The sequence below is a fragment of the Euleptes europaea genome, chromosome 17 (assembly GCF_029931775.1).
Source record: "Euleptes europaea isolate rEulEur1 chromosome 17, rEulEur1.hap1, whole genome shotgun sequence".
NCBI lineage: Eukaryota > Metazoa > Chordata > Lepidosauria > Squamata > Sphaerodactylidae > Euleptes > Euleptes europaea.
The window spans coordinates 15,606,025-15,626,510 of record NC_079328.1 but is presented as its reverse complement, the minus strand read 5'-3'; the positions used below and the strand labels follow the sequence as shown (position 1 = coordinate 15,626,510).

The window sequence follows — 20,486 nt, the reverse complement described above, 5'->3', positions numbered from 1 at the left end:
GGCGGCGGCTGTGCTCCGAGGGAGGCTGGCCGTCATGGCGGAGGTGAAGGCGCCGGAGCCGCTGGAGATCGAGAGCAGGTAGCGGCGGCCTTCCCGGTGGGGCCGGAGCCGCCGGCCTCCGTGGGGAAGTTGAGCCCTCCCAGTGCCACGGATGCCACGTGGGCGAGGCGAGGGCAGCGCTGCCCCACCCCACCCCACGACCTGCTTTGCTGCATTGGAACGGATTTACGTCTAAGTTAAACAAGCTATAGCTTAGGGCCCCACTCTCTTGGGGGGGGGGCAGATTTATTTTAAAGGAAATATACTTCTTTTTAATTGTATTTCAGTTCAACAATTACTTTGATAAAATACATATTTTGTTATGTGCAAATGGCTTTAGATACCTGTTAGGCCCATAAATTACCATATAGTATATGTAGAAAAGGGCAAGAGTCCAGTAGCACCTTAAAGACTAACAAGAATATTTTCTGGTGGGGTATGAGCTTTCGTGAGCCACCGCTCACTTCTTCAGATACCAGTAGTAGAAAAGGGCAAGAGTCCAGTAGCACCTTAAAGACTAACAAAAATATTTTCTGGTAGGGTGTGAGCTTTCGTGAGCCACTGCTCGCTTCTTCAGATACCAGTAGTAGAAAAGGGCAAGAGTCCAGTAGCATCTTAAAGACTAACAAGAATATTTTCTGGTAGGGTATGAGCTTTCGTGAGCCACCGCTCACTTCTTCAGATACCAGTAGTAGAAAAGGGCAAGAGTCCAGTAGCATCTTAAAGACTAACAAAAATATTTTCTGGTAGGGTATGAGCTTTTGTGAGCCACCGCTCGCTTCTTCAGATACCAGTAGTAGAAAAGGGCAAGAGTCCAGTAGCATCTTAAAGACTAACAAGAATATTTTCTGGTAGGGTGTGAGCTTTCGTGAGCCACCGCTCACTTCTTCAGATACCAGTAGTAGAAAAGGGCAAGAGTCCAGTAGCATCTTAAAGACTAACAAAAATATGTTCTGGTAGGGTATGAGCTTTTGTGAGCCACCGCTCGCTTCTTCAGATATCAGTAGTAGAAAAGGGCAAGAGTCCAGCAGCACCTTAAAGACTAACAAAAATATTTTCTGGCAGGGTGTGAGCTTTCGTGAGCCGCAGCTCACTTTCTTCAGATACAGCTAGGATGTGAATCCATCTGTCTTTCACAAGGTTGATGGATTTCCATTCTGTACGGCTAAATGTGGTGCCTTCCATGAAGATAATTCACAGTGGGTCGCCGTGTTAGTCTGTCTGCAGTGGTAGAAAAGGGCAAGAGCCCAGTAGCACCTTAAAGACTAACAAGAATATTTTCTGGCAGGGTATGAGCTTTCGTGAGCCACAGCTCACTTCTTCAGATACAGCTAGAATGTGAATCCATCTGTCTTTAAGTAGAGGAGAGTGAATTCAGACAAGCATTAATATGTCAATGTTAACAGTATGTACATGTGAATAGCAGGCGTGATGGGATTAGGTGTGGTATGCAGAAGAGTCTGAGATGTCCAGGGGAGAGATGGGTGTGGAGAAATTCACCCACTGTGAATTATCATATAGCATATATTCAACACAAAAAAACAGCGACAATTTGTTGACAAAGGACAGCTGGGCATATAAAGGGCCCCATTACCTTCAATAGCGTAGGGCCTCATCAAACCTAAATCCGGCCCTACAGGGAACCCCGGGAGGTGCGGCTTTCCCAGGGTGGGGGAGCTAAGTAGTGTGTTGACTTCCTGGGAAGTCGCTGCCGCCTTTTTCTGTACCCCTAAGAGCAACGCACAGAGGCTTCCCCGTTGTTTATTTGGGCTATTTGTAGATCGATCACGATGGGTAGTCGTGTTAGTCTGTTTGTAGCAGTAGAAAAGAGCAAGAGTCCAGTAGCATCTTAAAGACAAGCAACATTTCTGGTAGGGTAGGAGCTTTCGTGAAAGTGAGCTGTGACTCACAAAAGCTCCTATCCTACCAGAAGTTTGGTTGTCTTTAAGGTGCTACTGGATTCTTGCTCTGTGTTATTTGCAGTCAGCCTTTCTCAGACTCTCGGCGGATTACACAGTTTAAGTCAAGGCAGTCAACAGGATGAGACGTCCAGTTAAGCAAAGTAATAGGATCAAAAGCATAGACAGCATATGGAGGAATATGACAATGCGTTAAACAATGCAAACATTTCATAGTATGAGGATATATCCAGAAAGGGACAGTATGACTATACATATTAGTATAGTCCCCAGCCCTGCTTCCTTTATTAAAGCATCTCTGTGACAGTTCTGTAGCCCTATTATCATTTGTAAAAATGGTCTCTTGAACAATGCATCTTTGTATGATTTGCGGAGTGCCAGATAAGTTGGGAAGGGGGGGATGGGTGCAGTAACCCAGTTCAATTCAGGATTAGCTTTACCTTGTAAGGAGCAGGTTCTGATGTTTGCTAATCCACATCCTCCAGTTCTGAACTTCAGCAGCATCCCTGGGGCATGAAGTTCACTGCCGTGGAGAGAGGAAGCCAGAGCAATGGCTGAGGTGTAGAGTGCGGCTCCTGTATCTGAGTAGTTTCTGTTTGCTTTTTCTGCTTTGCCCAGGATCATTGAGCTGTGCCACCAGTTTCCCCATGGCATCACAGACCAGGTGATTCAGAATGACATGCCCCACATGGAGGCTCAGCAACGGGCCATGGCCATCAACCGACTGCTCTCTATGGTAAGAACTTCCCCAGCTCCATGAGTTTCTAAACTGGAGAAAGTGCTTAATCTGTTGAACCCATTTTTTAAAAAATAGGAAATATTCTAAAATGCTAAATTCCAGGGGTAAAAGGGTAGGCTTGTTAGTCTGCAGAAGCTGAAATAGGAAAGTCTTCTGACACTCGAAAAGCTAACAGACTTATTGTGGTACAAGCTTTCATGAGCTTGAGCCAGTTTGGTCAGATACATGAAGTGTTTGTTTACTGATTATTTATACTTTGATTTCCTCCTCTGGAGAATCAGAACTGTTTATGGCATTGTTCTGTCCTCCATTTTTATCCCACAACAACATCCCAGTTAGGTAGGGGAGGCATTGTTGACCTGCTAATTTTAACATATGTTGACCTGCTAATGGACGTGATTATTCATTCATCTATTTCAATGAATGGATTATAGTTTTAAATTGTTCTGTTGTAATTATTTCAGATTGGTGTTTATTTTGAATTAAGTAGTTCATTGGTTTTTTTGTTTTTGTTTTTTTTGATCAATGAATTAATGTCCTCCAAAAGTCCTATCTTTAGCTGCGTTGCTCAGGTCTTGCAAACTTAAAGCAACTCACTATTAAATCAATACACAGTATTAAATGCAGCCAGTTTAATTTTATAACTGAAGGACTGTGTTGCTTCCTAGTGTGAAAACAGTAGATTAAAGTATGGCAAAGTGTTAGCATGGTGTTTCTTTTTCTTTTCTTTTAGGGACAACTGGATCTTCTGAGGAGCAGCACTGGCCTTCTCTATAGAATCAAGGAATCTCAAAATGCAGGGTAACCTTGGGCATTCAAGAACCTGCGCTCTTTGTTTATGCTGCAGTTGTAGCCAGGCAGAACAAGGCAACCACTTTCCCAGTATGGCTGTACGGAGGACAAGGAAAAGCAGGGCTAGTTGTGCTCTTTGACACTCCACCCTCCATCTGTGTATCTCACTGACTGCCCACAGCCACCTCAGGATGGTGGTGGAAAGTGCCTTCAAGTCACAGCTGGCTTATGGCGACCCCATAGGGTTTCCAAGGCAAGAGGTGTTCAGAGGTGGCTTGCCATTGCCTGCCTCCGCGTGGGCTGAGAGAGTTCAGAGAGAACTGACTCGCCCAAGGTCGCCCAGCAGGTCAAGGTCGCCCAAGGTCATGTGGAGCAGTGGAGAATCGAACCCGATTCTCCAGATTAGAGTTTGCCACTTTTAACTACTATACTATGCTGGCTCAGGGTAGAGGGAGTTGAACTGCTAGGGGAAAGTGTAGATTTACATAAGTGATTTAAATTTCCCATTAACACTTTTTCACATAAACATGGAGCAAATCTAATCACGAAAATATGTTAATTTGTAAATAAATATAGCATTTACCACCTAGAAGGGTATAATTTGCATAAGTTTTAGATAATTTGGTTTTTCCTAATTTTAGAAAATAGTATATTGTATTAAATGGGTTCTTTTGGTTTTCATCTTATATCAAGGGACATTGCTTTAGGAACGTTAACTAGAAGTAAATTGCAAACAATGCAGGACATAGTATACTTTATTAGACTGAACAGTCTGAATGCAGGTATCACTGATTCACATATTCATCACTCTCTTGGGGTCCCAAGGCTAGGCTTACAGCCCATTCCTGAACTGTGAGGCTGAAAGGTCTTAAGGAGGCAAGCAAGGTCCTACGCTGGCATCCGTGCCACTTGCATCGCCAAGACTGGCATGGACGCTGCTATTGGGGCGCTCACGCTGACCTCTCTGGCAGCTTATCGTCCATGCACTGTCATCCCAGGGGGCATACCTGGGGCAGAGCTGCATTTAGGCCGCTTCCTAACCCCCTTCAGGTTGGGAACACCCCCTCTGCCATTACTTGCACTTAAGCCGCCTTTTTAGGTGGCGTAGCCTCATGGAATGCCATGGAGTGTTTCCACAGGGCTGGAAAGTAAGTGCAGCTTTCTGGCTTCGGTGTGTGTGGTGGTGGGGGTCTGAATTCTCCTTTGGCAGCGGCGTTGTCTCTAGCCCTTCCCCTCAGGAATGGGCTGTTGGTGCATTTATTTATTTATTTATTGCATTTGTAACCTGACTTTCTCCCCAGTGGGAACCCAAAGGGGTTTACATTGTTCTCGCCTCCATTTTATCCTCACAACAACCCTGTGTGGTAGCTGAGGCTGGGTGTGTGTGTCTGAACCAAGGTTGCCCAGCAGGCTTCCATGGCAAAGTGGGGATTTGAACCTGGATCTCCCAAATCCTAGTCCAACGCTCTAAGCGCTACATCACATACTAGGTCCGTATGTGTCTTTTATGCCCTGCCCTCTGTCTTTGATGTTGGTTATTTCTTTCTTCAATGTCTTTGCTAGCATGGCGTAGTGGTTAGAGTGTCGGACTGGGACCTGGGACAGCTGGGCTTGAATTTGCACTCCGGCAGGGAAGCCCACTGGATGATCCTTGGCCTATCACAATCTGTCAGCATAACCTACCCTCAAAAGATGGAGGCTGTGAAGATTAAGTAGAGAACAATGTGAAAAAACCACTTTGGGTCTGCAATCAGGGAGAAAAGCAGGATATAAATGGAAAAATTAATACATAATAAGCTTCCAGTGTGGTCCTAAGCAGCATTACACCCTTGTAAGTCCAATGACTTCTGTGAACTTTGAAGGATACAGTTCTGTTTATGATTGCCTGGTTGAAATTTCTTCCAAATTTCAAACGCGTCATCAGTGCAGCTGTTATCTTTCTGTTGTTTGTCTAAGGCTATGGACAGGCTTCAGTATACTGAACAAGGGGTGTGCATTTGGATATTCCAGAGCCAAAATAACCCCTGAAATTAGCTGTTTTTTGGTCAGTTTGGGGATATCTGAAATGACCCAAAAACACTCCTGAAACTCCAGGAGTAATGATAATTTATCTGCCTGAATTTTGGCAATGTTTTTTTTGTTTCAGTGCCCCCCAGCTGTTAATTGATGCATTATCCCTTTACACTTTAAATGGACAGGTCTCCTCATTGAAGTAATGGCCCTTTAAAATGTAAAGGGACAATGTGCTGCAGGACGGATGGGGACTAGGGTGTACTTTCTGTCTCCCTCTCTTCCTCCCCTCTCCTGATGCCTCGGGTTGGGGGAGATGAGGCACCAAAATTTTGTTTTAATTTCACGTTATGATTTTTTTAAGGGCATGATTTTTGAGTGCTGAAATTCCTGAGCCTGAAGATTGCCTGACTATCCCGTGGCCGCCAGTGTCATTTTAGAAATATTTGTAGTTCTTTAAAAACTGCTGCAAGGCCCCGATCCAGATTGGGCTCTTGGCATAGTGGCCCCAGTAGCTTCCCCCACCCCGTGTATTTTCAAGTGCCATTTGGCATCTGAAAAGGTGAGGGAGGGGAACAAGAACTCCTGGGGCTGCCGCACACCTGGTCTGGATTGGAGCCTCGTGCAATTTTTAAAGAACTGCGAATGCTTCTAAAATGGTGTCAATGGTCATGGGATGGGCCCGTGGCCACAGTCACTTGTAGTTTGGCCTTCAGTTAACAGTATAAACCAGCTAAGTTCGACTTACACTGGACACTTTATCTTCTTTACCCAGAGAAGAAATGTTTTTTTAAAAATTGCCAGATTGGGTGTAGGGTCTGCCTTCCACCTAGCGGATGCCGTGGCGGTTTTTCTGTTTTCTAACCCATGTTCAGAAAGCATTTGTAAGACAGTCTCTTACACAGGAGATACTGTGTGCCTGCATGCTCAAGGAAGGATTTAGGGTGAAAAAAAATATGGAGCTGGTTTAACTTTAAAACTCCAGCGGAAATTGCCAATTCTATTAAGTACTTCTCAGAACTCCTTTATGTCAAGCAAGCATATTTATTCTTTATTCCATCACCACCTCAATAGAACTGTCAGTGGGAAAAGCTCCATTCCTAAGATTGTATTTGTGTTATATGCTAGCTGATAGTTTTAGTTTTTGTGTGTGTCAGTTGTAAGATGATCTAATCCACCAGGCACTTTAAAAACTAACACCTGTTCCCCTTTGTTTTTTTGCAGTAAAATGAAGGGATCTGACAATCAAGAGAAACTGGTCTATCAGATTATAGAGGACGCTGGCAACAAAGGTATTGGAGTTAGGAGCTCTCTCTTTCTCCCATTCCAGGTGGCCCACTCACCTGTGCACTTCCTGAAAGTGCTCGACTTCTGTTGCTCTTTAGTTATCGACCGCTATTATAGATTTTATTTAAGTGTTTAGAAGACGCCTTCCTCCCTGAAATACAGGGGCTCAAGGAAGGAAACAAATTAAAAAAAAGAGTCGCAGTAAGATTTTACATTAAGAATGTAGCAGTGTCATTTCATTAGAATTGTATGCCATAGGAAACTCAAGAAATGGCGTGTGCTCTCTTTTAAAAGCTCAATTTTGGGGGGAAGACCATTCCAAAGAGTGGAGTCTAGAACTAAACATTGTACCTCCCTTCAAGAAGAGGAGAGCTGTTGCACATGAGTAAAAAGAGCAAACATGTGTGACCTGGGCAAGTTAGTGATTTGTGTCCAGGAATGCATTAAGGGTTCTCTAACCAGTAGTATTCAGTTAGAGGTGAATCCCTCCATATAGTTAAGGTGCCAGATCTTAGACTTTTAAAGATCCCCTTTAGAGTTTTTGTTCTTGTTCTAGTAACTCTGAATCATTTCACTGAATGTCTTCACATTTTAAACTTCGTTTGAGGAAAATGTGAGCCTCTTTTTTATTTGTTGCCACAGCTCTGGGATCAGCTGGTTTTAGATCAGGGCTTTCTCTTGTGCTGCTTATTTCTTGAGTAGGGGAAGAAGGAAAATGTCGGGGTGAAGAGAGCTATTGTGATCTAGAGCTGGTGCATATGTAAGCACTGTGTCTCAGCAGAGTGTGTCGCTTTATGCCAGTAAGTGATTTGTCTATATTTCATAAACAGGTATTTGGAGCCGGGATATTAGGTATAAAAGTAATCTTCCGTTAACTGAGATCAACAAGATACTAAAAAACTTGGAAAGCAAGAAACTCATTAAAGCCGTGAAGTCCGTAGCGGTGAGTGGTTCTTAATTTTAAAGAAGGTGAGCAATCTGGAAGAGTCTGTCAAAGCAGACGAACAGATGCAGAGTTGATCTGGTGTTTTATTGCAGGCTGTGTCTTTGACGAATGCAGAAGTGCCATCTTTTGAATGGGCGGTCTCCATGTGGTGGGCTGTGGTTCTAAAGAGGAACTTTCTTTAAAAAAAATGACTATCACTATGTTGCCCAGAAACAACTGGGATTGGACCCCCACTTCATAGGGCATGCCACTGATCCTGACTCCCTGAGGGGTTTGCCCTAGGGTGTGTCTCAGATTGCCAGAAGATATTGCTATAAAGAAGATTACTAATGGTGGTGCTGATTGTGTAGCCATCATTGAGGAATGAAGAGGACATGTGTACATTGGAGCAGGGTGGATTGACATTAAATCAAGATGCTTTACATCATGATTCAAATCTCCAAAAGAAAGCAGATTTTAAATCATTTTCCATATATTATTTACACTTCCTTTAAAAAGTGCATTCTAATTTGTTGTTATGACTGTAAATACACCTTGCTTTAAACCAAATAGACTTTTTATACAACCTCAGAGAATGGGGAGGGGCTCTGGCTCAGTGGTAGAGCATCTGCTTGGCATGCAGAAGGTCCCAGGTTCAATCCCCAGCATCTCCAGTTAAGGGGACAAGGCAAGAAGGTGAAATGAAAGACCTCTGCCTGAGACCCTGGAGAGCTGCTGTCGGTCTGAGAAGACAATACTGACTTGGATGGACCCAAGGTCTGATTCAGTATAAGGCAGCTTCATGTGTTCAATGCACTATAGTTTTCTTAAACATTTAGCTTAGTATGTTTACTATTTTGGACAGGAGAAGACAAAGGAGAGCAAGGTGCAAGGCTGAGAGTTTTTTGGCTCCTAGATCCCTATTGCTTTGTCAGGGGATCTAATATAAAGAAAAATAAGATATTCAATTCAATTAAAATGTTTAACAGATTAGTAATTACATTAACCTTTAAAAAATAAATAACATTGTAAAATACATCAAAGAAACCACCTGAGCATGTTATAAGGTAGCCTTACATAGTATCTAGTATGATATCCTAGTATGAAACAAACAAACAAACAAAAAGAACTTAAAAAGCCATTCTTTTTTATGATCCATAACAGAATGGTAGCAAAACATACATTTTAATTTTTTAAAGGAATAATGTAATTACTAATCTGTTATATATTTTAATTGAATTTATGGTTGCATTTTGTATTAGATTCCCTGATGCATCAAACTGCGAAATGCTTAGGGATCTAGAAGAGCTAAATCACCTCTCAGCTTTCCACCTTGCTCTCCTTCATTTTCTCCTGCCCACTGGTGCGGCCTTATTTTTCTCCTATTTTGGACAAAACACTTCAGACAAGCATTGCTTATTTTTAGATAGTGTATATTTTTGGCTTCAAATAGGGTTTCTCTTGAATGCCGCAGCTATGGCAGGCTTTTCTAGATGAGTGCTGGTTGGAATCAGTGCAAGGAAATCGTGCAAGGATATGCTACCTCTTTCCAGTCTTACTTTTTGTGTGGGTTTGTAGCTGACCTGACTCCCGTTCCCAAAAGTAAAATTATCTCAACCAGAAGGACGGGCTGATGATAGTGACTAGGGAAGATCAGGGTTCCCCTGAGTGGGAAAGCTAATTAGAGGACTAAGCCAGTTGCAGAAATTAGGTAGCGACTAAGCATAAAATGAGTGTTAAAAGGTACCTGGTTAGATTATAGAATACCTGTGGGAACTTGCTGGTCCCTGGATCCCACTGCTAAAAGTACATGGCCTGCTGAGTTGTGCCGTTTTCCCCAAAGAAAAGCAGCCTCCTGTAAATCATGAGGTTCATAAGCTCAGTTTTAAGTGATTATATGTTTGCAGTAAATCTAGGTTTTGTCTTAAATATGGTTATTTTTAGAGCTTATAGCTTTAACGTGAAAAAAATTAAAAGTCTGATCGTTTTGATTTTTTAAAATTAATTTTTATCTCACATATCACCTGCATCATGGTAGAAAATGCCACTTTTTGGAAGAACATAACTGTTGAGTTATATGGTGAACCTCAGCCTTTTCAGACTGTGGCCTGCCATTTCCTGCTTGTGTCTGTGAGGTGGCCAGATATAAGGGAAACCTGACTCCTGAACCTATTAATGGTTACATAGAAGAGGGCATTTTAGTAGGTGAAGCTTGTCATTCATAGATGAGAAAAGCTACCTGTTGAAGTTACATTGCCTATGCAGCCATTATGTAGTTCTAGTTGTACAGTTTGTTATCTTCTTAAAAGTTGTGCTGTTTGTTATCTTCTTAAAAGAAAAGAAAAAGGGTGATATTGTCATTAAGTTGACTTATTGTTGGTCCCAGACCCAATAGTAGAAGGTTAATGGATTACCGTGACTTCATTACTGCCCGGTTATAATATATTTCCATATAAGCATGTATTTTGTGGCCATAACAGAAATGGCTCTGTAGCCATAATCATTTTTTCCTTAAGAAAAAACCCAACGGAATCAAATAGCTGTATCTTTCATTTTCTAGGCTTCCAAGAAAAAGGTATACATGTTATACAACCTTCAGCCCGATCGTTCTGTGACAGGCGGAGCCTGGTATAGTGACCAGGATTTTGAATCTGAATTTGTAGAGGTTCTGAACCAGCAGTGTTTTAAATTCTTGGAGAGCAAGGTGAGTGAGCTTCCCATTTTCTTATTCTGCGTCCAATTCTATTGATTGTGGTATGCCAAGAACTTCTCAGAAGGGCTTCCGGCTTTGGAGGCTTTTTGTAGGGATTGTTCTTCTTGCCTAGCTAGCTTGAATAAACTCAGATTCTAGTGGGAGCACCTGGTGGGGAAAACTCTGCCAGAAGTCAAGCAGTACTCTGCAAGTTCTTGGATTACAGCCAGGGATACTTTTATTTCCTTTTTGAAAAGACAACCTCTCAAGTGATAGCAGAGCACTTATTGATTTGCTTCATTTCTACCCCACTTTTCTTGGTGGGGACCCAAAGCAGCTTACCTCTGTCTCCTCTCCTCCATTTTTCCTCACAACAACCCTGTCAGGTAACTTAGGCTGAGAGTGGCTGAGAGTGTGTGACTGGTAGGGCTGTCAATTCGGTTCGGTCCGAACTGAAAATCAACCGAATTTCCCCTGATTCGGTGATTTTCAGTTCGGACGGATCCGAACTCAAATCTGGCGGGCAACCGGGGGGGGCCGAATTCAGCGAGTTCGGGAGTTCGCGAATAAATTCGGCCAATTCGGCCCCCCCTTCAGGGCAGCCCGCTGAAAGGCGCGGGCTGCCCTTTAAACTGATCTGCGCCTCCCAGCTGGGAGGCTCAGATCAGTTTAAAGGGCAGCCCGCCTCCCTTCAGCGGGGTCCCCTGAAGGGAGGCGGGCTGTCATTGAAACTCATCTGCGCCTCCCGGGCGGGAGGCGCAGATGAGTTTCAATGACAGCCCCCCCCCTTCAGGGTAGCCCGCTGAAGGGGGGCGGGCTGTCATTGAAACTCATCTGCGCCTCCCGGGCGGGAGGCGCAGATGAGTTTCAATGACAGCCCCCCCCCTTCAGGGTAGCCCGCTGAAGGGGGGCGGGCTGTCATTGAAACTCATCTGCGCCTCCCGGGCGGGAGGCGCAGATGAGTTTCAATGACAGCCCCCCCCTTCAGGGTAGCCCGCTGAAGGGGGGCGGGCTGTCATTGAAACTCATCTGCGCCTCCCGGGCGGGAGGCGCAGATGAGTTTCAATGACAGCCCCCTCCCTTCAGGGTAGCCCGCTGAAGGGGGGCGGGCTGTCATTGAAACTCATCTGCGCCTCCCGGGCGGGAGGCGCAGATGAGTTTCAATGACAGCCCCCCCCCCTTCAGGGTAGCCCGCTGAAGGGGGGCGGGCTGTCATTGAAACTCATCTGCGCCTCCCGGGCGGGAGGCGCAGATGAGTTTCAATGACAGCCCCCCCCCTTCAGGGTAGCCCGCTGAAGGGGGGCGGGCTGTCATTGAAACTCATCTGCGCCTCCCGGGCGGGAGGCGCAGATGAATTTCAATGACAGCCCCCCCCTTCAGGGTAGCCCGCTGAAGGGGGGCGGGCTGTCATTGAAACTCATCTGCGCCTCCCGGGCGGGAGGCGCAGATGAGTTTCAATGACAGCCCCCCCCCTTCAGGGTAGCCCGCTGAAGGGGGGCGGGCTGTCATTGAAACTCATCTGCGCCTCCCGGGCGGGAGGCGCAGATGAGTTTCAATGACAGCCCCCCCCCTTCAGGGTAGCCCGCAGAAGGGGGGCGGGCTGTCATTGAAACTCATCTGCGCCTCCCGCCCGGGAGGCGCAGATGAGTTTCAATGACAGCCCCCCCCCCTTCAGGGTAGCCCGCTGAAGGGGGGCGGGCTGTCATTGAAACTCATCTGCGCCTCCCGCCCGGGAGGCGCAGATGAGTTTCAATGACAGCCCCCCCCCCTTCAGGGTAGCCCGCTGAAGGGGGGCGGGCTGTCATTGAAACTCATCTGCGCCTCCCGCCCGGGAGGCGCAGATGAGTTTCAATGACAGCCCCCCCCTTCAGGGTAGCCCGCTGAAGGGGGGCGGGCTGTCATTGAAACTCATCTGCGCCTCCCGGGCGGGAGGCGCAGATGAGTTTCAATGACAGCCCCCCCCCCTTCAGGGTAGCCCGCTGAAGGGGGGCGGGCTGTCATTGAAACTCATCTGCGCCTCCCGCCCAGGAGGCGCAGATGAGTTTCAATGACAGCCCCCCCCTTCAGGGTAGCCCGCTGAAGGGGGGCGGGCTGTCATTGAAACTCATCTGCGCCTCCCGCCCAGGAGGCGCAGATGAGTTTCAATGACAGCCCCCCCCTTCAGGGTAGCCCGCTGAAGGGGGGCGGGCTGTCATTGAAACTCATCTGCGCCTCCCGGGCGGGAGGCGCAGATGAGTTATAATGACAGCCCCCCCCCTTCAGGGTAGCCCGCAGAAGGGGGGCGGGCTGTCATTGAAACTCATCTGCGCCTCCCGGGCGGGAGGCGCAGATGAGTTTCAATGACAGCCCCCCCCCCTTCAGGGTAGCCCGCTGAAGGGGGGCGGGCTGTCATTGAAACTCATCTGCGCCTCCCGGGCGGGAGGCGCAGATGAGTTTCAATGACAGCCCCCCCCTTCAGGGTAGCCCGCTGAAGGGGGGCGGGCTGTCATTGAAACTCATCTGCGCCTCCCGCCCAGGAGGCGCAGATGAGTTTCAATGACAGCCCCCCCCTTCAGGGTAGCCCGCTGAAGGGGGGCGGGCTGTCATTGAAACTCATCTGCGCCTCCCGGGCGGGAGGCGCAGATGAGTTTCAATGACAGCCCCCCCCCTTCAGGGTAGCCCGCAGAAGGGGGGCGGGCTGTCATTGAAACTCATCTGCGCCTCCCGCCCGGGAGGCGCAGATGAGTTTCAATGACAGCCCCCCCCCTTCAGGGTAGCCCGCAGAAGGGAGGCGGGCTGTCATTGAAACTCATCTGCGCCTCCCGCCTGGGAGGCGCAGATGAGTTTCAATGACAGCCCCCCCCTTCAGGGTAGCCCGCAGAAGGGAGGCGGGCTGTCATTGAAACTCATCTGCGCCTCCCGGGCGGGAGGCGCAGATGAGTTTCAATGACAGCCCCCCCCCCTTCAGGGTAGCCCGCAGAAGGGAGGCGGGCTGTCATTGAAACTCATCTGCGCCTCCCGGGCGGGAGGCGCAGATGAGTTTCAATGACAGCCCCCCCCCTTCAGGGTAGCCCGCAGAAGGGAGGCAGGCTGTCATTGAAACTCATCTGCGCCTCCCGGGCGGGAGGCGCAGATGAGTTTCAATGACAGCCCCCCCCCTTCAGGGTAGCCCGCAGAAGGGAGGCGGGCTGTCATTGAAACTCATCTGTGCCTCCCGGGCGGGAGGCGCAGATGAGTTTCAATGACAGCCGCGCCTCTCCAGCGGAGCCCGCTGGAGAGGCGCGGCTGCCCTTTAAACTGATCTGCGCCTCCCAGCTGGGAGGCTCAGATGAGTTTAAAGGGCCCCCGCGCGCCTTCAGGGAATCCCTGAAGGCGCGCTTCGGCCGAATTTCCCCCCGAACTCCGGATCCCCCCGAATTACCGGGGATCCGAAGCGGGGGAGTTCGGACTTCGGCACGTACCGACCCCACAAGGGTCAAATTCGGCCGAATCCGAACTGTACCGAATTTTTTTTTTTTTGACAGCCCTAGTGACTGGCCCAGGGTCACTGGCAGGACCTGGCATCTCCCAGGCAACCTGTAGCACTGCTACTCGTAGCGAGCCTTTGGCAGTTCTATGGATTTAGATAAGACCAAATAAATCCTTCCTGTTTAGATAAGACCAAATAAGTCCTTTAAGCAGGACCAGTGTCCTGCTTAAACCAGGCCTGGTAGTATAGAATCATAGAGTTGGAAGGGACCTCTATAACCAGTAGCATTGCTGCTCGTAGCGAGCAGTTGGCATTTGTATGGATTTAGATAAGACCAAATAAGTCCTTCCTGTTTAGATAAGACCAAATAAGTCCTTTAAGCAGGACCAGTGTCCTGCTTAAACCTGGCCTGGTAGTATAGAATCATAGAGTTGGAAGGGACCTCTGTATAGGACAGAGTGAATGGATTGCTATCTGAGACACTGTTAATTGGGTGAGGGAAGCTGTTGTTACCCATCACTGGAGTCACCAAGGGGAATCATAGAGTTGGAAGGGACCTCCAGGGTCATCTAGTTCAACCCCCTGTATAATGCAGGAAATTCACAACTACCTGGGGAGGGGAAGGGAAGGTGGTTGTAAGCCAGTTTGATTCTCCCTTAAGTGGTAGAGAAAGTCTACATATAAAAACCAACTCTTCTTCTAAATCCTGGGGGGGAAGGAGAGAGAGAGAGTGGTTATGCTGTAATCGGGAACAAACTCTTTTGGCGGGGAGGAACATCTGTTCAAAATGCTTGCCAGATGAACATCTCTAAATTAACTGCCCGAGGATCGTGCTGTTCTTATTAAACAAAGGCTGCCAAAGCTTGTTTCCTGTCCCCTGTATTTTCTAGGCTGAAGCTGCTCGAGAAAGCAAACAGAGCCCCATGATCCAGAGAAACAGCTCATTTGCGTCCTCGCACGAGGTGTGGAAATATATCAGCGAACTGGGCATTAGTAAGGTGAGGCTGAACTGCTTTACTTTGACCAGCTCCTGCGTGGCAGTGCTGTGCTTGCCAAAGACCGGAGGAGGGACATTCTTCTGATTAATCCCAGATTAGTGAGGTTGGCTGGCTTCTGCACTCTTGTGTTTTACCCTTTTTGGTTTCAATAGCTGCTTCTGTGAAACTACTTTATGCTCTTCTTCCCTACTCCTGATTATTAAATTGTTATATAGTTAAATTGTGGAACTCCGTGCCCAAGATGTGGTGATGGCTGCCAACTTGGAAGGCTTTAAGAGGGGAGTGGACATGTTCATGTGAGAGAGGGGTATCCATGGCTACTAGTAAAAATGGATACTAGTTACAATGCATACCTGTTCTCTCCAGTATCAGAGGAGCCTACCTATTATATTAGGTGCTTTGGAACACAGGCAGGATAATGCTGCTGCAGTTGTCTTGTTTGTGGACTTCCTAGAGGCACCTGGTTGGCCACTGTATGAACAGACTGCTGGACTTGATGGACCTTGGTCTGATCCTGGCCTTTCTTATGTTCTTATGGTTGATTTCCCTCTGGTTCCTCTTGCCTCAATGTCCATTCCAGGCTCCTCACCTCACCTCCATGAGCAAGGTAGTCCTAAAGGTATGCCTTCTTCTATTGCTGCAGCCACCGCGAATCACCTCTGGGGCATCGCCTGTGTCCCTGGCCAGACCCGTCTCACTGGCTTGTCCAGCGAGCCAGTTCCCTCCCTTGCTGTTGTTGCCAGCTTGTGGTCTCCCTGATGGCAGTGCCACCGTCCGGTCGTTCCAGTCCCACTCCGAGGTGGGGAGTAGCTCAGTTGGCTCTCCCCAGTCACATACAGCTTGGAATAAGGACTTCCTTAATTTTCCAATGGAAAATTTGGGAAATTTTTGGGAGCACTTAAAAAAACCTGTTATATATACATTTCAAGAACTTTTTTGTTTAAATGCAAATAATATTGCCCACAATTAATATGCTATAATGTGTTTAATGATAATGCATTATTAAAGAGTTCAGTATTTTCAGTATTATAAAGTTTAGCTTAATAGCTCAACATGCTGGCAGTCCTATCTATTGTGACTCTATGTGAAAGGTTCTGTCCAAATAATACACTTTCTTTCGTTTACTACATAAGTCTACAACTCCCCCCCCCCACCTTCAGTTGGCAAAAATTAAGAGATATGTGCTGTGGTACCATAGCACGCAGCAGTTTGCAACTCTTTTTCAGGTATTGGGTATACTTGCTATTTTTCTTATAGAAAATAAAGATATATATACTTTTAAATTCCATAAATATGCCCAATAATTGTACGTGCCCACTAAGTTATAGCACTTTATGTTGTTCAGTCAGTAAAATAAGTTTAGGTTTGATAGGAAAGTAAGTATTGCATACATTTTTGTTTTTACAAAATTATTTTTTTTCCAACTTTCTGAGGCTTCAAAATTTCCAGAAACTTTCAGTCCAGCTGTTTGTCCAGCTGTTGGATCCAGCTAAAGTCCAGCAATTTTCTTTCTTGTTTCACTAGGAGAAATTTAACCATGTGCTTAATGGTAGCTGGATTGTTTCTATTAATTTTTAAAATGGGGATTTTGCCTTGTCTGTGGCAAAGTTTAATTTTACATTATTTCTTTAGAACCTGTTTGATTTTACTCCATAGTCAGAATACTGTTTTTATTACACAGCTGTTCTAGACTTTGTAAGAGAGATATTTAACATGTGGGTCTTTACATGCTCTCTTAAGCTCCTGATTAATATTAGATTTAGAAACCTCATTAAGTAGGAACTTAATTCTCAACAACTCTTGTTTTTTTTTGAGTGGCTCCATGCATCTTGTGCAGGGTTAACAACTTTCTAAAAGATCAATCCCTTCTCTTTGTTTTAAAGTACTACTTTTTGTGTGTATTTATTCTGACAAAAATAGGTGGAATTGTCAATGGAGGACATCGAAACCATTCTCAACACATTAATATATGACGGGAAGGTGGAAATGACCATAATTGCTGCCAAAGAAGGAACAGTCGGCAGCGTGGACGGGCACATGAAGCTGTACAGAGCGGTCAACCCCATCATCCAGCCCACGGGCTTAGTTCGGACCCCGTGTGGGCTCTGCCCAGTAAGTGGCTATTTAAACATTTTACGATGAAGCCTGATTTTTCGCTGACATGGATAACGTAAGCTCATTTTTCATTGGGCCCGCCACAATTCTTACCTAATATACACAGTAAATTCTGGATCTCATAAAATGTTTAAGGGAAAGCGGATTAAGTGGATTAGTGGTTAAGAGCTGTGGTTTGGAGTGGTGGACTCTGATCTAGAGAACCGGGTTTGATTCCTCACTCCTCCACATGAGCCCCGGAGGCTATTCTGGTGAACTGGATTTGTTTCCCCGCTCCTACACACAAAGCCAGCTGGGTGATCTTGGGCTAGTCACACTCTCTCAGCTTACCTCCCAGGGTGTCTGTTGTGGGGAGAGGAAGGGAAGGTGATTTTGTAAGCCAGTTTGATTCTTTCTTAAGTAGTAGATTAAGTCGGCATATAAAAACCAGCTATTCTTGGATTGTTGCACAACCAAAGCTGTGTTGGAGCTGGGATTGCATTGTGGCTTCTCTGGGATGAATCCCATTCTTGTTGACAAGGTTAATAATAATTAGTATTAGTATTACATTTAACTCAACTTTTCATGCAAGATTGGTTTCCAAATCAGCTTGTAGCAATTTAGAATGCACCATATGGCTTTTTTAAAGGTTAGCTTGTCGAACCAGTTGCTGAACACCCTCTCTGGCCCCCGTTCCAAGTAAGGGCACACGGCGGCGAGTTTCTGCACATACATCTCTAGCTGCATGAAGAAATGTATGTGCTGATGGTTTTTGTGTGCGAATTGTTGAAAGGCCCCATAGCAGCAGGCACACTGAGCTGGCCGTATATCACTGACCACTTGTCTGGGGGCGGGAAGGGAAAAAATCTGACCATTTGATCCCCCCCCCCAAAAAAAAACAACCCAGATGATTGGCTCTGTTGTTGCAAACCCACTCAGCCAAGCCCCCTTGGGAGAAACTTGCTGCTTTGCACACATGTGTGAGCCTGCCCATCAGTTAGAATCAGAGGCACGAGCGGCCCTACATTTTGAAATAAAGTCAGAGAGGACTGGGCGGGGGGAGCTTTCTATCCTGGGGAATTCCCTCCCCACATTGGTTTGCCTGATGGCAAGTCTTGGCACCACAAGAGCCAGCGTGGTGTCGTGGTTTGGAGCGGTGGACTCTGATCTGGAGAACTGGGTTTGAATCCCCACTCCTACACACGAAGCCAGCTGGGTGACCTTGGGCTAGTCACCCTCAGACCCACCTACCTCACAGGGTGTCTGTTGTGGAGAGGGGAAGGGGTGATTGGATGCCGGTTTGATTCTTCCTTAAGTGGTAGAGCAAGTCAGCATATAAAAACCAACTCTTCTTCTCCTTCTCCTCCCCCCTCCCCCCTCCTCCAAAAACCATCTTGGGTTGGAGTTGACCTCAGCAGCAATGTGCTCAAAGTATATGCCTGTTTTAAATTAATACATTTAAATAAGTAAACAGTATTGATCTTCCTATCATTGAGCTCAAGTAACTATATCGATCCCTGATTCTATCCTTAGGTTTTTGACGACTGCCATGAAGGTGGCGAGATATCCCCGTCAAACTGTATTTATATGACGGAGTGGCTGGAATTTTAGCCACGAAACGTGGATTGTGTCGCCTCCCTGCACCTGACATCAACGAACCGACTCTTTTGTTAATGGACCTTTTCCCTCCAGAGTTTGTTTTTAACTCTAACCTCTTTCAAAAGAGAATCCTTAGTATCTCACACCTGCTCTGTTCTGCCCGTAGGATTAGGGTTTGGAAAGTCTCCATCCTCTGAAATGGGAAAGGGTTTCGATTCTAGGTTGCCTGTGCTTTCCTAAAACAAAGATAGGCATTGGACCACTCCAGACTTCACCTAATTGCAAAATGCGAAGTGAGATCATAACATGTTTCTGTAGAAAGCGATTTAAGAAAACAGCATCTCTTGGATTTCTGCCTGGCCACTTCCAGAACATGTGGTTTCCACAACACACCAACTCAACTTGCTCAAAGGCAGAAAATCATTAGCTACTTGTCCAACAAGTCATTGGAAAAGCTGTTGAACAACTTCCTGAAGATGCACAACGTTTTGTTTAATACAATCAAAATGATTTGACTTCTCGGCATGAACTTTGGTATCGAGGGCCTCTTTTAGCGAGGGTCCCAGAAATGCCTTCCTTGCTCTGCCTATATGTATAGGAAGGGAAAACCTTTGGCCTCCTCCTAGGGCTGTTGCCGCTTCCACCCCTTTCTGACCCTCTGCTTTCCCCCTCTCCCACCTTCTCAACCCTCACCCCATGCCTTCCCCTCCATTTTTTCTCCTTTCTACTCTACTAGCCCCCTCTCCATTTCCTTCTCCGCTTCCTTTCACCTCCCCATTCCTGCTCCCACATCCTGTAGCCCTTTGGGGGGAGGGCAGCCAGAGGTTCCATTGCAACATCAGGCAACACAAGCAACCCCACTGTGCTACCTAAACTTGCGGTGTGTGTGTGTGTGTGTTCAGGGCAACAATACATATGCAGATGTTGCTTTTACCATTGTGGCATTTGTTAACCTGATTTTTTGCGGGGAGGGCAGATTTTTCCTGCAAGCCTGGGGGTTTGCAGAAGCCTGTATCTCAGCCCTGGGTGGTAATGTAGAGTGCGGTTTTGATCTGCCCAGCATACACAGTTGGCACTTGAATGCCACTTAAACGTAGGGTGGAAACAGGGGAGCCCAACATACAGTTGTAGTTGAGTGAAAACCAGAAGATGGGTTTTGCTTTGTTTATTATAGTTATGAAACAACCTGATTTTTCCATCTAATTCCTCTGAAATGTGGGTCGCTTCTACATTCCAGGAATTCTCTGTGCCAAATCTTATACTATTAAGACGTGGTTTTATCAGGCCATCCTTCCTCCTGCTACAAGCTCTCTATCTCTCTCCTCTCCCCCTTTTCTGGCTTCACTCTCTCCCAAACAACTTGTTCTGTGTAACTTACCCGTCTTTCACTTTTTGAACGCCCAAGTTTGCTACACAGCAAATCTTGACCAAATCAATGAAGGGCGCACCCTGGCAAGGTAACTTGTTGCGATAATTTCCGCTTCTAAAAATAAAACTTTTAAGATACAAGCAGAAAGCGGCCAGAAATAAGTCACAATTTTTGAACTGCTGTAACCAATTTTCTAACTCTGATGTGATATGTATACAGATGGTAACCTCAGCCATGCCGCTCTAAATGTATATTACGTTGTAGTACAAATTATACACCCAGAAGAGCAAATGTTGAGTCAACTTTTCAGCAACCCATTATACTATCTGAACCTTGTTATTTATTATAAAAGCAAACCGATTTATTCTCTTGGTCTGACATTTTGCTTTGAGAATGTATTTACTGTACTTAGTACTTGTATGGGAATGTGTGAAATTTGCCCAGAATTCAGCAAGATCCCATGAAGAACACCTCCGTTACAGCACTTTGAAACCTGCTCTGAAGTTTAGTATTCTCATCTCTCTTTCCCTCGCCCATCCAAAATATACCTTCATGTTGGGGGGTGGGATTCAAAA

The 20,486-nt window shown here is 46.2% G+C and overlaps 1 protein-coding gene across 1 annotated transcript; it reads left to right on the top strand.

Annotated features, from left to right (window-relative positions):
• The first annotated feature begins 4 nt into the window (after positions 1–4).
• On the top strand, positions 5–18,586 carry POLR3F (RNA polymerase III subunit F). Its single transcript, XM_056862707.1, has 9 exons — positions 5–78; positions 2,577–2,694; positions 3,431–3,498; positions 6,724–6,791; positions 7,617–7,729; positions 10,272–10,415; positions 14,742–14,849; positions 16,770–16,961; positions 18,477–18,586. Exons 1-9 carry the CDS (start codon positions 35–37, stop codon positions 18,552–18,554), a joined length of 933 nt encoding a protein of 310 aa, XP_056718685.1. The 5' UTR covers positions 5–34; the 3' UTR covers positions 18,555–18,586.
• Positions 18,587–20,486: the final 1,900 nt, after the last annotated feature.

Excerpts from the sequence above, each read along its gene's own strand:
- POLR3F (XM_056862707.1), top strand. The coding sequence starts at position 35 with ATGGCGGAGGTGAAGGCGCCGGAGCCGCTGGAGATCGAGAGCAG. Across the intron at positions 6,792-7,616 it reads AGAGGACGCTGGCAACAAAG|GTATTTGGAGCCGGGATATT; the intron begins GTATTGGAGTTA and ends TTTCATAAACAG. Across the intron at positions 7,730-10,271 it reads AAGCCGTGAAGTCCGTAGCG|GCTTCCAAGAAAAAGGTATA; the intron begins GTGAGTGGTTCT and ends TTCATTTTCTAG.